At 33.7% G+C, this 17952-nt stretch overlaps 1 protein-coding gene across 2 annotated transcripts in view; it reads left to right on the top strand.

Annotated features, from left to right (window-relative positions):
* The window catches only part of LOC106458553 (protein phosphatase 1 regulatory subunit 12B-like), a 124161-nt gene extending 106626 nt beyond the window's left edge, over positions 1 to 17535 (top strand). The window contains exons 20-23 of one of the 2 annotated variants that reach the window (XM_013918071.2): positions 2938 to 2976; positions 3385 to 3435; positions 15526 to 15612; positions 16934 to 17067. In XM_013918071.2, coding sequence (XP_013773525.1) covers positions 2938 to 2976; positions 3385 to 3435; positions 15526 to 15612 — 177 coding nt within the window. In that variant the 3' untranslated portion in view covers positions 16934 to 17067. Of the gene's footprint in view, positions 1 to 2937; positions 2977 to 3384; positions 3436 to 15525; positions 15613 to 16933 lie in introns of both variants that reach the window. The other variant, XM_022384799.1, reaches the window with a different exon arrangement.
* The last annotated feature ends 417 nt before the right edge of the window (positions 17536 to 17952 follow it).

A 17952-nucleotide genomic window follows, 5' to 3' on the forward strand; every position in this document is an offset into this window, starting at 1 on the left:
TATATAAAATTAAATAAATAAAACTTTTTTATTGAACAAACTTCAATGCTAATTTTTTTTTAATGTGGGGAAGAATGACTGCAAGTTTATTTCCACGATTTGTTTAATTCAGTGTTGCAGTTTTGTCCTTGAGATTCACCTATCCAGATGTGAGATTTGATTTTTATAAGTTCCAGTGTTGTGTTGTATATAAAGTCATATATTTGTCCCATTCAAATGAATATCCTGTACTGCAAATGTTCAGTAACAGCAGAGTTTTCTAGGTGTAGGAGCTTTGTTACATTAGTGTTTTTTTTTTTAAGTCTCTGATTGATTATTCTTCCTGTATCTTCACCATAAATTTCATTGCATCTGTTGAGGATGGTTGTAAATTACATGTTTTTGTTTATTAGGATTACTAGCTTTTGTAAGTCTCTGGTTGATTGTTCTTTTGTTTCTCCAACTTAAATTTCGCTACATCTGTAGAGGGTGGTTGTAAGTTACATGTCTTTGTTTCTTAGGATTACTAGGTTGTCTTGATCTTGTTTATCAGGATGTTACATTGTCATAGCACACTATCAGTAAGAACAACTTTTATTGAATTACATAATGCCCCATGTTGGAACTAGTTGTTCTTACTGGTAATATATTCTGATACTGGTCACACATTTAATTAATGACTAACTGTGGATAATGACTGTGGTAAGAGATAGTTTGATTAAATTCATTCATAGATAGCATCTGCATGAACAGTGGTGCTATTTGATTCATAGAAATCTCAGTTATCTAGATACATTACATCCAGTATCTTAACATAAATATAGTCCTACAAGATTTTTTTCTGGGGGAAGGGCTAAATTGATGAATGACTTTTAGAATCACACATTAACCTCCTGTAGAGTATCTCAGACTGAAATAACAGATCTGGTATTTCAGTGTTTATGTTATAAAATTACTAAAGTGTTTTGTATTACAGGTAAACATTTTTCCAAATCAAAGTATTGGCTCTCTGATTTCTATAACAAAGTGCTAAAATAGAGAAACTGGTCTGATACCATCTGAACAAATAGAATAAGGAAGTGTACACATTAGTAATAGGTCACTAGCCACTTCAAGAATAGTCAAAATGGTTTAATATATCAAGAGGTCTACTCAAATATCCATTGGAGGGCTGTAGAAAATGTTATTAGTATTTTGATATATGGATATTATAATATCCATTGGAGGGCTGTAGAAAATGTTATTAGTATTTTCATATATGGATATTAGAATATCCATTGGAGGGCTGTAGAAAATGTTTAGTATTTTCATATATGGATATTAGAATATCCATTGGAGGGCTGTAGAAAATGTTATTAGTATTTTCATATATGGATATTAGAATATCCATTGGAGGGCTGTAGAAAATGTTTAGTATTTTCATATATGGATATTAGAATATCCATTGGAGGGCTGTAGAAAATGTTATTAGTATTTTGATATATGGATATTAGAATATCCATTGGAGGGCTGTAGAAAATGTTATTAGTATTTTCATATATGGATATTAGAATATCCATTGGAGGGCTGTAGAAAATGTTATTAGTATTTTCATATATGGATATTAGAATATCCATTGGAGGGCTGTAGAAAATGTTATTAGTATTTTGATATATGGATATTATAATATGCATTGGAGGGCTGTAGGTGTATGTTAGGTCTGGGAACAGAGTGTTGTTAAAGATTATATAAAGGAGTTGTGATAGAACAGAACCCTATGGTACTCCTGCTACTTTGGAAATGGTTACAAAAAAAGCACATTGGCCAGAGGTATGGGCAACTTCAATGTAACTTTTTGGGGATTAACAGAAATCAGATTACAAGATCATAGTAATTTAATTTTTTATATCATACATAAGATTATCATGAAAAATTTGGGTCTCAGCCCCCGGTCTATATAGTAAGTGAAGATATATACCTACTAACTCATTGGAGGTTGAAGTCATGTGCTTTAATTTTCTTCAGAAGCTGTGTGGTTTTCCTTTCATGTTTTCTTTAGATCTGGATTATTTCTACCACTAGATTTTTACCTTTGTAACAGAGAAATCATGAAATAACTGAAATTTCTCCCTTTCAATAAGTCCCCTAGTGGGACAATGGTAAGCCTTCGGATGTACAACGCTAAAATTAGGGGTTCGATTCCCCTTGGTGGACACAGCAGATAGCTCGATTTTTATAAGAAAACACACACCCTTTCAATAAACTTGTATGTTATTTCATTAAGAACACTTTATTCATTCATAAGAACAACTAATTTTATAACTTTTTTAATTTACCTCCTACATTTTCATTATCACTTTAAAGTAATAAATCTTACACAATTGAGGAAATCAAACCTGTTAACCATTAAACAGTAATTTAGAGATGCACCAATATGAATTTTTTTGTCAACAGTAGTGATAACTGATATGTACATCTGGCTGTTAGCCGGTACTAATAATATGAATATTAATATTTTCTTCAATCATTCATATTCAGCTATCATTGTCTGTTTTTGTCAGAATTGCCAATGCTGGTACTTTCCAATGTGTCAGTTTAGCTACTTATATCAAATATGATAATCAGTGCAGCTTTAAATAACATATGGCTTCAAAAGAAGTAAGATTTTTACAGACAAATCTACTGCATGTTTTAGCTGAGCAGCATACATTTCTAAAAACCAGGGAACTTTGTGTCATATGGTTATGGAAACTGTTGTGGCAAGAATCATGTTATTCATTTTATTTTATTGTATGAACTTCATATATTTTGTTTCTAAAAATTATGCCTAAATTGTTTTTGAAACAAATTAATTGAAGAAGTACAAAATATTTTTAAATCTTCAAATGTTATATTCATATTAGGGTAGAGCATTATGTAGATTTTATCTTTGTATCATTTCTAATCTTTTTTGTAATGATTTGATTTCTTTCCAACTAGAATCACACCAGAAATTCTCTAAGTGATGCTGAAAAAAGGGTAGGTTATGTTCGATGATGCTTAGTTTCGACTCCATTCCCCATGTTTGTATAGTAACAGTTTTTCGTTTTACGTAAAACTTTTAAACGGGATATAGTTATACTTACTGATCTACATTTAACTCTCAAATTCTTGAAGCTTCTATCTGTTTATTTGTAATTTATATTTGAGTAATTTATTACCAGATAGATTACATGTCTTTTTTTGTACCACAAGTTTGGTAATTGTAAGTTTGTTGAGCACCTCATTTAAGCTTTAGGTATTTAAATTTGCAAAAAAAAGACTGTTACCAAACATTGAATAGTATTAAAATAGAAACTATATAAGGCTCAAATGTGATCCATTGAAAATGAATAATAAATATAAACCTAATAAATGTCAGTCTTATTGCTGGTGACTATATTTCAGGAAAAAAGAACATTAGAAAGAAAACTTGCTGAAATGGAGGAAGAGTTAAAAGTAGGTTAAACATACTAGTCAGCCTAAAGTATTTATCTATAATATTTGATATAGGAATTGTATATATACTTGTCTGTGTACATATTATTCGTTTAAGAAATTAACTAAATTGGTCAAGCTTTTACAGTTAGTTTAATAATAAAGGTAATTAATTAAAGCTTTCAAAAATATAAATAGTTAAGAATAATTGGGACTAAAGCTTAAATTAGTGTAAAAAATGTCTTTTAAAAAAAAATCAAAATACTGTTCTGTAAAAATAAACTTTTATTCATAACGTAAGTCATTAAAAACATTAAAAATGTTATATGAAAGCCCTTGTGAAAGTTATAATAGAACATGGAAACCTCTTAAAGATTTGATAAAAATATTAAAACCATCTTTTTGAAAATGCTTGCAGGTAAGTACACTGTTTACACTTTAATGAATATACAGTGTGTTTATAATTTACATACTGAAGGAACAGACTAATCATCGATATGACAACTGTAATAAAATCGTTTTTAGAAATATTAAAATATTACTTTTTATAATCCTGACTTGAAACACTAAATTTTCCAGAAGATAGCATTTGTCACAGTATTTTGCACAATAAGTGATAGATTATAGTATTTCACATAAATTTAATCATTAATTGACCTATTTTACACAAATTATATTGTAAAAACAGGTCTTCACATTATTACATTTTTAATAATTTACCTGTAGTGGATCTGTAGGGGCACGTTCATAACACAGGAGTATTAATTTAATTTGGTTTTTAGATAATTACATGTAGCATTCTTCAGCCACTATGAATTTTCATTAATATTTATCATTACATAAGTTCAAGATCTATTTTGCATGACTTTGAAAATGCTTATATTAATATCCAAGTTTGTTGGTTCTGCTAATAAGTTTGTCACGAAATACATTCAGTGTTTACTATGCTGAAAATGAGGTTGCATATTCAAGAGATGTTTAAGTGATAATGTTCTGCATTTCACCAGAGAAACTAGTTAGAAAGAGCAGTAGCCTTGCAAATGTTTTCATTTTTCCATAGTGTTTTGTAGAATAACATTTTGTAAATGTGTAAAAGAGATTTCAGCGTAAAGTATTTTTTTCTTCGTGGAATGATATTGTTGAAACAATTTGTTTCATAATAAATTGCATAAAGAATTAGTTTTGCACTGGTATACCAATCATGCATGTTAGAAAAAATAATTTGAATAAAGGCATTTGATTTATTTTGAGTATAATGATAAAAACTCTTGTGATATTAGCATCAGCCTCTGTTTACAGTTGTTGTTTTATGAGAGAGAAAGAAAATGTTAATACTGGCATGCTATTTCCATAAGCCAGATTGGTTTTATTAATTACAATCTTTTTTCTTTATTAACTCCACGTGATAAACTCACAAGTGCCCATTTTGTTGTTATTATCATTGTAGCACAGCATTTCAATAATCGTTATGGTAACACAAGACAAGTAACACTATGAGCTGATGTTATTTGTTCTTCAGGAGATTGTGGTGATATTTTGATGATGATTTGTAACTTCCACTGTGCATTTTAAACACCATCATTAAAAAAAGATACTGCATTTTTAAAAAATAAAAAATTGTATATCACTAACAATTTTCTCCCAATCTTCCTGAAAACTTACAATATTCTCCTAGAAATGTCTTTGATACTATATTTTGATATCCGTTGAATGCTTAGCTTTTTGGATGTAAATCTGGCATGAGATAATTACTTGTTTCATTTTAAATCTGTTTACTTGTTCGTGTTTTGAAAGACAGAGTTGTTTTTTCCTGACTAAAGAAAATGAAAAATAAAAACATTAATGTGTAACAAAATATTTGCTATGGCATGCCATAGTATGTTTTATAACCAAGAGCCACTGGATTAACCTTAAGTAACCACACATAAGAGTTGTGTAGGTTTTGTATTCAGTTACTGTAGGATCAAGGAGCTGTGCACTAAAATCATTTTGATTAGTGTTCACAATTGACACAGTAAGTTTGAAAAAGCAATTTAGAGTATTTTTACCTGTTTAAAACAGTGAATTAAAAGAAGTTACTCCAAATATTCGCACATCTTGTTAAGTACCAGTTAGTTAAAAATGGTACTTCTCACTTCAACTTTCATAAGTTCTGTTAAACTTTACCTAACTTATTAAATACCATTAAATAAAAATTATATTCCTCACTTTAGGGGCCTGACAATGCTCAGTAGGTAAGGCACTCAACTTGTAATCTGTGTGTTGTGGGTTCTTATCCCATCAGTGAAACATGCTTGCCCTTTCAGCTGTGGAGACATTATAATGTTACAGTCGTATCCATTTTTCATTATTAAAGAGTAGCTCAAGAGTTGTTGGTGGATGGTATGTTGACTAGCTTCCTTCCCTCTAGTCCATTACTTCTAAATTAGGGATGGCTACCACAGATAGCCCTCGAGTAGCTATACTCAAAATTCGACAAACAAACATTCCTTACTTTAGATTTCATAAACCACTTTAAAAATGAAACTTGAAATCTGTCATTAAAAAAACCTAGAAACACTTGCTAATTTTCTTTTTCTTTATCTAGACAGATCCCCAATTGTTTAGTGTGCAAGATTTGGGAGAGTTGCAAATTTAAACCTCATGATAATTAGAGCTTTGTTGAAATTGACAGATTTTCCAAGGTCATTTTAAAGTTCTCATAATCTGTGCAGTGCCATTAAAATAAATTACTGTACTACTACTACTACTTTTTAAAGGTTGTGTTAAGCCTTTTCTCACATTTTAAGTATCATACAACAAAATATTAATATTACCTGTTATGAGATTTTAAAATTATTAAATATTTCCTTGCCTTCTAACTATCAGTTCATATCTGTTAGTTTTGAAGTCAATTGATATTAATCTATGAGTACTGCACTTTTCCACTGCTATATTACATTAGTGTGGACAGTCTAAATGAAAAATTATATTTACAAGTATCATATAGTGAAAATACAGTCAAATATGAAAGCTAAAATCCCAGATTTGCCAAAAATAACAGCATGACATCTTACCTGTTTAAAACAGCTTAAAATACACTAACTCATGCCACTTGACTTTGTTTACACATTACTAGAAGAATATCTCAATTTTGTACTGTCAGAAAAAGATATAACACTATTAAACAGATAAACTGAATATTATATATAGCTACGAAAATATCTTTTATCTTGGGATTAAATCTAATTAGACGTATATTTATGAATCAGGAAATGTGATGTTGCTGATTTAAAGATATAGTATTAATACAACAGGAATTCTTCTAAACTAATCACTGTTCATTAATGACAGGGGCCCCCTGATGGCTCAGTGGGCTCATAACATTAACAATTGGAGTTCAATAGCCATGGTGGGCAAATTGCAGATCGTCCATTGTGTATCCTTGCATTTAATTACAGGGACTACTTAGAAATCTGTTACAATTATTATGTGAACTTTCTTTTATTGGCAAGAATTAGCTAGAATATAATCAAATATCCTGTTTAGAATATAATCAAATATCCTGTTTCAAGAACCTTTCTTAAACTGTTTAAAACATCTTACAGTCTCACTTTATTGGCAGGAATTATGGTTAGAATCATTATTCAGTATCTTCATGAATAATCATTTTGTTAATCTCTGTTTTTACTTTCTTTAGCATCTTTTTTTCACTAATCATTTTTTAAGCCTACCTTTAATATGAAAATTGTTTGAAAAATGAACACAAGTTGTTAGTTTTTATTTCTCTTTGGTAATAACTGAAAAGAAGTTGAGAGGTTTAACATTACTTTTGTTATATAGATGAATAATTTCAGCTGAAATGGTGTTTGTAGGTTTCTGAGATCCTACACTCCATGTAGGTAATTGGGTTAAGGGATGGCTAAGTTTGCAGGAGTATATGCTTGAAATTGTACAGGATTAGAATCCAATAGTAGATTATTTATATCAGATAATAGCAGTGTCAGATAACTTTATTATGTTATTAAAATCAAATAGCAAGTTATACACATCACAGTAAAGCATTGATGTTAAATTTCTTTCTCATATCTCATTAGAATCCAGTAGGAGGTTATATATGTGAGATGTGTTTCATACATATCATACTGCTAGGGTCTAGTAACAGGTTAATTATATCCAAGTGTAGCAGTATCAAACAATTTGCTTGCACATTGTTATTACAACACAATAGTAGATTATGCAAAACTTAATTAAACACTAATAGTATTTTGTAATATTATAGCTATTACAGGGCAAAACCACAGTTTTAAATAACATAAATCACTTCTTCACTGTACCGTTATGCAAATCAAGCATCTGATGATTATTTATTTGATATAAATATCCTCACAGTCTTTTGTCTCAGTTGTCGTGTTAAAGTGAATTAGAAATTTGGAGACTATAACTCACCTCTTCATACAGATCACCTATCATCCTTGTGTGTCTGCCTAAGAGATTTGCATGTCAGTAGCTTTGAGGCAACTTCCACCTAATTTCATGTATTCTGATGTGCACTGGTGCATGATGTCATCATGCAATTAAAGCCCTCCACCCATAGGAGGGCAACAAAACCTCCATGCACAGTAACTCCCCCTACGCACCTACACTCGTGGTATCTTCATTCTTCTCCTTGGCATTTTTTGGAACCAACATGTTTAAAATCCATGTTTGAGTCCAATTTTGTAAGACTTGCTTTGTTAACAAAGCTTTCATTTTCTATTGTGAATTCTCAAATGATGGTGACTTATACCTATTCCTGTGTGAGTGACATTGTTCACACACACACCTTATTTCTGCTGTGGCTTCTAGAGTCTCATTAACTGATGGGGACATTATAGCCATTGTTCAATGTATTGTGGATTATCACATGTTTCTTGGGCCTCCTACTCATGTCCTGTCAACTGAAATTCTTTCTCCTTAGTCGGAAATGATCTATTTAACTACCACTTTCATCTGATTGGCTTTGGGTAGTGACTTACCATTTGAGAAATGACCTTTCAATCTCTTTCTGGATTTCATTCTCAGATATGTTCTTTCTCTTATCTTTGGCATGTGTTCTTTATTATTTTTCTCCTTTTTTTTTTTTTACTCCATGACCCATAATTTTTTGGTTTACCCTGTCTTTCCTCCTTGCTTGTTATTAGAATTTATAGTTTCCTTTCTCTAATAGCTTCTCTCTTGCCTTGTTTCTTTCATGTTCTTGACTCTTTTTGTCCTGACTTGTAGACTTTTTTCCTTTTCTTTTCTTGATTCCTTGTCCTTGGTATATATTTGACCAGCTTGAGGCTCCTTACCTTATATTTCGCTTTCTGTTTTTATCTTTTTCTCGCTAACCTCCTGTATTCCCTCTCCTAACACCACCTTTTATCTGAGGCACTTCATCATGCTTTATATATGTTTCCAGTAGATAGTCATTCTCTTCTCTTTGCCAGCTTCGCCTTTTCCACTTTTTCTGCTCTATCCCTCCTTAGTTTGTTTCCCTGCTGTTGGTCTCATTTTCTGCTGACAGTCATTTTTCATTTGTACTCCTTGGTCTCTCTTTCCTTGTTTCTCTTCCTATTTCCTTTTATCTTCCGTATGGCTCCATCTATGGTCTTTTTTCCACCAGGTATGCGTTTGGCTGTGGTCAGTTTGTCAGATACTTTCCTACACCTCACTCTAGACCTGTCCCCCATGTCTATTCTATGTTCTGGACATCATTTTCACATCTTCCCATTCCTTGCTCTGGCCCCTTTTGTATTAATTGGTATTGGAAGGCCTTCACTTGCCATATTCATGTACCATGGCTGGTGTTCCTTTTCTTGGAAAATTGACTTCTTTTGGTCCATTCTTGAATGGTTTCCTCTTCTCACACCTCTCTTTTTTATAGGGGGGGCTTATCTTGAGATTTAAGTCCCTTCTCATGTCCACTTAATATTTGGTACTTTTGAGTTCAGCCTTGTCCTCTTCACCTGCAAGCTATGGTGTATCTGATCACCAGCTTTTATACTTCTCATTGTCTTCCTGCATGAGAAGATCTTTTGTTTTGGGGAACTCTAACTTCCCTGGAACCCCTCATTCCTTTTTGGCATGCATATATGTGCCTCCTACTGTTGACCTTACACATCCAAGGGTTTCTTTCTTAGGTTCCATTGTCCTTGCTTGTGAACCTGGAACGTGACCATACCTACTTCCATTGTTCTTCTACTGTCTCTCCAGCTGTATCTCTCCTTTCACCAATGCTTGAGGCACATTTGTAGACGAAGGCAGGACTTCTGGCATTTGGATGTGGGACAAGCATTCACTCCATATCAACATGCTCAACCTTCTTTCTGTTTGTCGGGCATGTTCCCATTCCTTCCCCATACTGGTGGATCACTTGGTCATGTTCCACTCAGTCAATTTCATGGTTGATTCTTGCATCAACCATCTGAGAGGCATTATTTTCAGTACACCTTGCTTTCAGGCACTGGACATACACTTCTGGGCCAATTTTCATTGGGTTTGACTGATTGCCTGTCATTTACTAGGATATTAGAACTTGGTAGGGGGCTGCCTCTCTCAACCAGTCCACATTCTACCAACAGAGTGGTCTCTACATCCCCAGATATTTCATGGGGTTTGCTCTTGGTTGGGCCCTCTTGGATACCTTTGACATCCTTTTTTACTCTAGGCTTCCTCTCTTCTAGTCTACTTTTCCTCATCTTTTGTCTCTGGTTGTTGATTTTCTCAGCCAGAACTAGCCTCACCTCTTTCTATATGTCTATTCTCCTGTTCTTCTCCTCTCTCTGATCCTCGCCTTGATATGTGCCACTCCTTGTTGGATCTTTTGATTGCTGCCTCTTTGGCCAGCCCAATTTCCCATTTCTCGTACTTCACCCGGACATGTTCTTTTTTATAGTGGCACATCTTCCCTCTATCTTCACATATGGGATTTGTCTGATCCATTACTCATTAGGACAGACTTTCCAATTATGTGATGTTTTTCTTCTCACATTCCTGTTGCCCTTCCACTGTGTTTATCTATCAACAAAAGTGGCAGGTCTTTTGTTATTGGTCCATCTGCCACTCCTTTTTTCCTGGCCATCCTACTGTGAACATTTTGTCTGCTTTTTTACTTGGCTGTTTGTCCATGTTTTTTTCAGTCTCTACCTTTGTTGGTTATCAAGCGGCCTTGTTCATAGCATTTTGCTTTTCCCAGTACTACAATGTGTTTCTTCCCCTGTACTTTCCACACTGTTACACTGCTTCATTTTTCTTTGATCTCCTTGCTGAACTCTCATACCTGATTGAGGCCTTAGTAGGGATTTTCAAGCTTTCACATGTACCCCGTTTGAGCTGTTGGCTTCTTTCTTTTGCAACATCTTTTTATCTGAACTTATTTCTTCATTCTCACTTGCAATTACCATTGTTCTGTTGTCCGTGCTATGGATGCTTATCACACTCTCCCCAAACTGATATTTTCGTCCTAAGACTTGATCTGCTCAGGAGGGTAATCATACTTTCTTTCCTATCTCACTTTCTGTGTCTCACCTATTTGAACTTTTGGACCTACATCAGCTCCTGTGTCCTGGCCCTCCAGTGGCACAGCGGTTTGTCTGTGGACTTACAATGCTAGAATCCGGGTTTCGATACCCTTGGAGGGCAGAGCACAGATAGCCCATTGTGTAGCTTTGTGCTTAATTACAAACAAATCCTGTGTCCTGTTCAGTGTTCCTTATCATGGACCTCTGCCTTTCAGGGTCACTTCCATCATTGATCCCTACCCTGGGACTTCTCTTCTTCCAGGGACTCCTCTCCTTCTACCCTTATTAGATGTGGATGTTCACAGGCTATATCAGGTTTGATTTGTCACCTTTCACTGGCTCTGGGATGAGTTTCTCCAGGCAAGCATGTGGATAACTCTCCAAACATTTGTCTCTTCTTATCTACGCCATCTGGCTATTTCTTCTTTGCTGGATTTTGACTTCTATCTGTTGCCATTCTTCAATCACCCCACCATTTTTGAGAAGAATATGTACAATTTCTTTTCCAGAACCCCTTTCCAATTTCATATGATCCAGCCAGGTGGCTGGTGTTGCCTCCTTGGTAATTACCCAAAATTTGCATTGAGCTAGTATAATGGAAACTACTCATATCGTCCACCCTGTCTCTACTAATGCCCTACTATGAAATGGGACATTCCACAAGACCAATTGAGGTATCCTCATGATATACATATTTACTCAGTTGTCCTATTCAGTCCGTATCTATTCTGTGGATTAACATAGAAAAGCCAGCACCAGAGAAGTGTTCTGCCTACTTCTTTGGCTTGTACTTCCTGGCTTTTAATAAATAAAGTTTTGTGGTCACCCATTGCACTATTTCCACTAAAAGGCCTTTCCAGGCACTTCTCTGGATCTCCCCAATGCAAATTCTCTACCCCCTCTTATTGAGTGGAGCATGGGAGACCCTTGCCACTTACCAGCTCCTAGCCACTTGGGTGTTGGAGTATGAAGAATCCTCACTGATTGGGCTCAGCACAGTATGGTGAGAAATGGAATGGTGGTGACACTGTCAGCATAGTGTGGGTTACCATTCTAAACAATAACTCATACCAGAGCCTGTTCAGTTGAGTCAAGGTAAGCACACAATGTACAGAAAACATGATCCAAAACTACTGTGCCCTCCTCTTATGGCCAGTTTATGTTCAGTAGAGTTGAGGTGAGCACACACACACTATATGAAACCATACTCAATAACTAAAGTGCCCTCCTCCTGCAACTGGAGTCTTTCCTGCAGAGCCTGTTCAATAGAGTTGAGGTCTGAATGTGCCCCTACCACACTACACATATTGGCTCACCAACTGTTTGTGTGCAAGTGCTCGGATGGTTATGTTCTTGTTCTACTGGTCTCTGCAACACATGGGGCTCATTTGACTCTTCCCCCATTACATTCTTGGCAAAGAGTATACCCTGGTCGAGATGAAATGCTGTCTCCCACTGGTGTACCCTATGGAGCCTCTGCCATCAGTTGCCACACTCCATAGGCTTCCCATCAGATGCCTTCTGAAGGGAGCTCCTTTAGGTAAACTTTTGCACTGTCCCCCCCACCTGGGATTCTAGCTAATCCATGTATTGAGGCGAGTTATCATCTTGGAAGTTGACATTTTCATAATCTAAAAATGTATTTCTGATAGATATCTCTTCACACCTTCCCACCCATCCTTCCCTCTTTTGGAGCACATTTTTAACTTGCCTTATGAAAGAATGAAGTTACCAGGAGTGAAATGTATAGGGGAAGTTACTGTGTATGAAGGTTGTGTCACCCTCCTATTGATGAAGAGCTTTTGTCTCATGATGATGTCATCATGCATCAGCACAGTTCACATTAAAATACATGAAATTAGGTAGCAATTTTCTCAAGGCTAGTGGTATGCAAGTCTCTTAGGCAGATGCATGAGCAAGATGGCTAGTCTGTATTCAGAGATGAGTTTCTATCAGAAATACATTTCCAGATTAAGAAAATGTTAACATTTAAAAATTGCTCTAAATTTTGATGTTTCACTCATGTAGAGAGCCATTGAGTGGAAGGAAACCAACAAGCCAAAGCAGGCTGTTGAACATTGCTTACACATGTCTCAGAAATTGGTTACAGAATCTGAAACTGCTTTGAAACCAATGGTAGAATTGCCAGGACATCTGGAGAAAGCAAATGATCACTGTCTGTAAATTCTGGGTTGGTGAAATTATATTGTGCCTGCTTTAAAATTGAACCAGGTAGCTAAAGTCACAAAATGAATACCACATCAATATAAAAATGGCTAGAAATAAACTTCACATTGATGGCCTGTATACCAGAATCCCACAGAGGTGTATTCTGCCCATATCAAGCCTCAGAACACTCATCTGCATTGATGCCAAGAACACATGCAGTGAATCAGTAACACATGGAGTAATATTTGTTCTACAGGTGGGTCATGCTTCACCTTTCAGCTAGATAAAGAGGTCTATACTCATTTGGAGAGAAAATGGAATCAGTTTCAATTCCATTTATATCCAGGAACATGATAAAGTTGTGGTGGTGCAAATACAGTGTAGACCAGAGTAAGTATTGGTAAATGTACTAATTTATGCATCCCACAGAATGATACCATCAATACCACACATTATAGAGCCCACATCATGTGACTCTTTAAACTTCCATATGATGATATAATTGGTGTTCACATCAGCCCAATGATTGTTATTTCCCTCCTTCTACAATGTTACAGAAGATGATACATTTTTTTGAAAAAGAGGAGATTGGTCTGAATCTTCTAGGGAGATGCTGCACATCCTATCAAGTAATTCTAGACACCAATGATGCCCCAAGCTGCAGCTCTCTTAGGAAATAGTAAAATATACCTTAGGACTTATCAACACTTGGATTTTAAGCATACAACATCAATGCTGGAGTGCTATTGTATTCATGGTAGCCATACTTCATGAAATGTCATGAATTGTAAATGCATAAAACCCACATCTACCTAATTATCATTTATGAAGATAGGCTAAATGACTAATGATTTGTATTTCAGATGAATAGCAAATAATAAGATGCTTAATTTACATATTGTGTAATTATAATGTAATACAAGGTTGTGTACGTGAGATTTAATGGCAATGCATAAGCAAGATACTTGACACTGTTACATTCCAATGTAAATAACTTATTACCATATTCTAGCAACATGATACATGAAAGGTACGTGACACTACTACATTCTGATGTATATAACATGGTACTGGATTCTATCACATGATATAAAGAAAGTATTTGACAATGGTACATTCTACTGTATATACTTTGCTACTGGATTCCAATTAGCTGATAAAAGGTATTGTGTCAGACAATGCTGCATTATGATGCATTCTGATGTATATAAAACCTACACAACAGTGTCAGATAGTCAAATACCATCCTTATATAACAGAATGCAGTAGCAGGGCCTGTATATCAAAATGTAGCAAACTCAAATTTTAACATAGTGCTAAGAACCTGTTTTACATAACAGACTTTCTGCATCCAGTGGTATTTGGTTATTATACACTTGGCTTTCACCTGGATTCTTTGAAGATTCACTGATGACTTAAACACTTGTTGTGGAATAAGTTATTGGAAGGATATCTTTGGTTCAGTTAAACTGTAACCAATTATTTATTGTTTTACAGTTTGACAAAAAAAAAAAGCTGCTGAAGGTTCACTTGTTCAGACGTCCAAATATATAATTTATTTGAAAATAATCATGTTCTTAACTGCCTAGCTACATGACATCATAAAGGTAAAATTATCTCCTGGAGTCCTACTCTTCAGTTGAAAGCCAAATCTTTGGTCTAAATAACTAAACCCAAACAGTAATGTCTGATTACTTACTGACTTAGTTAACTTTTCAATTATCACTTGTGTAGTCTATTAAGTTTTTTGTAGCCATTATTCTCACTTTCCAACAACTGTAAGACACCCATTGGTTCATACTTGCAACAAACACACACAAAAATAAACAAAGTACCTTAAAAATAAATTACACAATTATCTAATAAAATAATTAATGGATATCTATATTATAGAATAACACAATTTCTTTTTTAGAAATACAAAATATTTACTAATAATAATGTCAACCATCTTTTTTTATATCATTTTATATGCATCAGAACTTAGTTAAATATTTTGTGTACAGCATGGCACTTAGATCCAATATCAGTTTATGTATAGCATAAATCATTTTGTTATGTTTCTTAGATCTTTTTAAGGATTCTGTTTTAAAGCTTAAGTGAAACATACACCTTTTTGGATCACACAAATTGCATGTCATGGAAGTTTTGTACAGAACAGAATTAGAGATTATTATTAATATTATTCCATTGACTCTTTTCTTTTTCTATTCTGGAAATTTGTAAGATTTTTTTTCTTAAGAGTATTTAAAGCAAAGCTTAGGCAATGTTTAAGGTGCTGGTTTTTATTTAAAACACAAATCCTAACACCATGTTTGTAGTTTGTTACTAAAGCTCACTCATCAAGTATTGAACTTCAGGTGTCAGAAAATCCCAGTGGTCAGTTGAGGGCCTTTTTTTTTTCTGTGTTTACTTGCAGAATATGGCCAAAGTTAAGACTGAAAATGAAAAGCTTAAAGCTGAAAACAGAGCTCTGACTCGAGTGGTTTCAAAATTATCCAAATAGGTAATCTTTCTGGTCTTTGGAATGTGCATGCCATTAGCTGTTTTAAGTAAAATCTACCAGATATATTACAGTTTAATTTTCAAAGTTTTGTTATAAAATATGCAACATATTGAGTTGAGTAATTAATATATGAGAAGAATGGTTAATACACAAATTATACATGTCTGAAAGCTATCCTATGTACAGTAGCTAGTGGCAATACTCTTTGAAATAAGATAATTGACAAGTAGAAGTTCTTCTAAAATCTGTAATGTGTAACCACTTAAAGCAAAAAAAAGATATCAAATAATGTGCTTTCTTACTATTTACATGGAATCTGACTACTTTTTATATTTTTTATCTCCTGAATTTAAATTTGCTTCTGATGAATTTTTAGCTGAAATTTGAAATAAAATGAAAGCAGTTTAATATGCCTTTAGATTTGACTATCATGTAGCCAAGGTTTTGCATATTAATTGTGTGACATAGATTTGAATGGATAAATAAAAGAGGTGCTTAGGTTTAATTGTGTACTAGAACTTGCAAAAATACTTAAAATCAATTATACATACTCTTTTAAAATCACCAAGGAATGCTGTGCTACTAAAATAGTTGTCTTCATAACACTTATGAACTGAGGTGCTAATGTGGTTATAATGTTTTTTAAATCATTGTTATTACTTATATATTTATTATTGTAAAGACAGGTTGAAGGTGATTGTAAGACACTAGAGTAAGAATACTTATATGCATCAGTACCTTTTCAATTTACAAAATGTTCCACTGAATTATTGAATACAAGTGTCATTTCCCATAACGTTTCTGGTATCATTAATGAGTCCAGCAGTTCTCGTTAGAGGTATACGTAGGTCTTTGACTAAATGTTTAGTTTACAAGGTGAGTTAGTCAGGTTATCAACTGTATCTATCTTTTGAAAATTTTTTTTGTGTGTTTATCATAAGATCTGTATGTATTGGTTTTATTGGAGGAATCAGATAGTTGTTCTCATGAAACAACTATTTAGGGAAAACATTTGTGAATATTCTGAAAAGAAAATTGTTTTAGTTAAATGTAAAATTTCCATATCATTGAACAGGTTTTAGTGAAGTGAAGAATAATCTTGAATAGAAATACATGTTTTCTGATTAGTTGTAAACTTAAAATACATCACAGCCTCTTTGTAATAACTGAACAGGGGTAAAGTTAATGGTTTATAATAATAATTGAAAGATTTAGTTAATCTTGTATATATATTACATAATGTTTGGTACTCTAAAAATCTCAATTTTGTTCTTATATAAGCAATAACATTTTAATTAAAACACAGATGTTACTCTTACAGCAACTGGAACACGTGAAAGCTGATAACCTTCGGTTACGAGAAGAGAATGGTGCTCTGGTTAGAGTCATCAGTAAACTGTCCAAATAGGAATAACTTCATCTTGGTGTTACTTGCCTTCCAGCTGTTAGAGCTTCCATGGGGGAGAAATTGAAATATTTTCTAACCCAGGAACACCAGTTTTTTACAGTGTGATCAACACTGTTTTGATAGTACACTTCTCACCTTACTTTTAACCAACAGTTTTAGCTTGCCAAGCTTGTTCTTTACTGTGGTTGCAATTGGGTGAATGTGCTTACATCAGCAGTTTTGTGACTGTCATCTAGTCTTATGATACGGTCTTTAATTTAATCTTTTTAAATCTACGGTTTGTTAACAATCTTCAGCGTGTGTCCAAGAATGCATTTTATATCTTCTATCCTCAATTGTTTTATTTTTGAGAATTGAACATTTTTCAGTGAAATAGCTGTATTTATGAATATCTCACAATAGCATGTGATGTAGTTTAAGCATATGTTCATGAGTTCTGATTTCTATTTTATTTTATGAAGACTAGGAGTAGTGTCTAAACCTTTGTTCTATAGGTTTTTGGAAATGTAGTAGAAGGGAAAAAAAAATCATGTGCAGTGTGGATAAAAGTTAGTGTTAATGGAACGTATGAGACTGTAATTCATTACACCTTCTGAAATTTATATTAGTGATTTATAAAAAGAGTCAAATAATTGTGGAAACAAGTGGAGATGCAACACTTGCATCGAGACTGCAGAAGTTTTCTGTGTTTGGAGAAAGTTGTGCAATAAGAGTGTTGTAAAGAGCCATGAGAACAATGCATTATCAGATTAATAAATCACATTCTTTCATAAATGCTGCATTAGGAATTGCTTGTCTGGTCACTCCTATTGTTTTGTTTCTAATGTTTTTACAAGTAAAAGAAATTATAATAAATTGTATTAAATGAATAATGTTTTAAATAGTATCACCATAGCACTCAGAAGTAGATTTGAAAAAAGAAAAATTATTTA

The sequence above is a fragment of the Limulus polyphemus genome, unplaced genomic scaffold (genome assembly GCF_000517525.1).
Source record: "Limulus polyphemus unplaced genomic scaffold, Limulus_polyphemus-2.1.2 Scaffold484, whole genome shotgun sequence".
Lineage (NCBI taxonomy): Eukaryota > Metazoa > Arthropoda > Merostomata > Xiphosura > Limulidae > Limulus > Limulus polyphemus.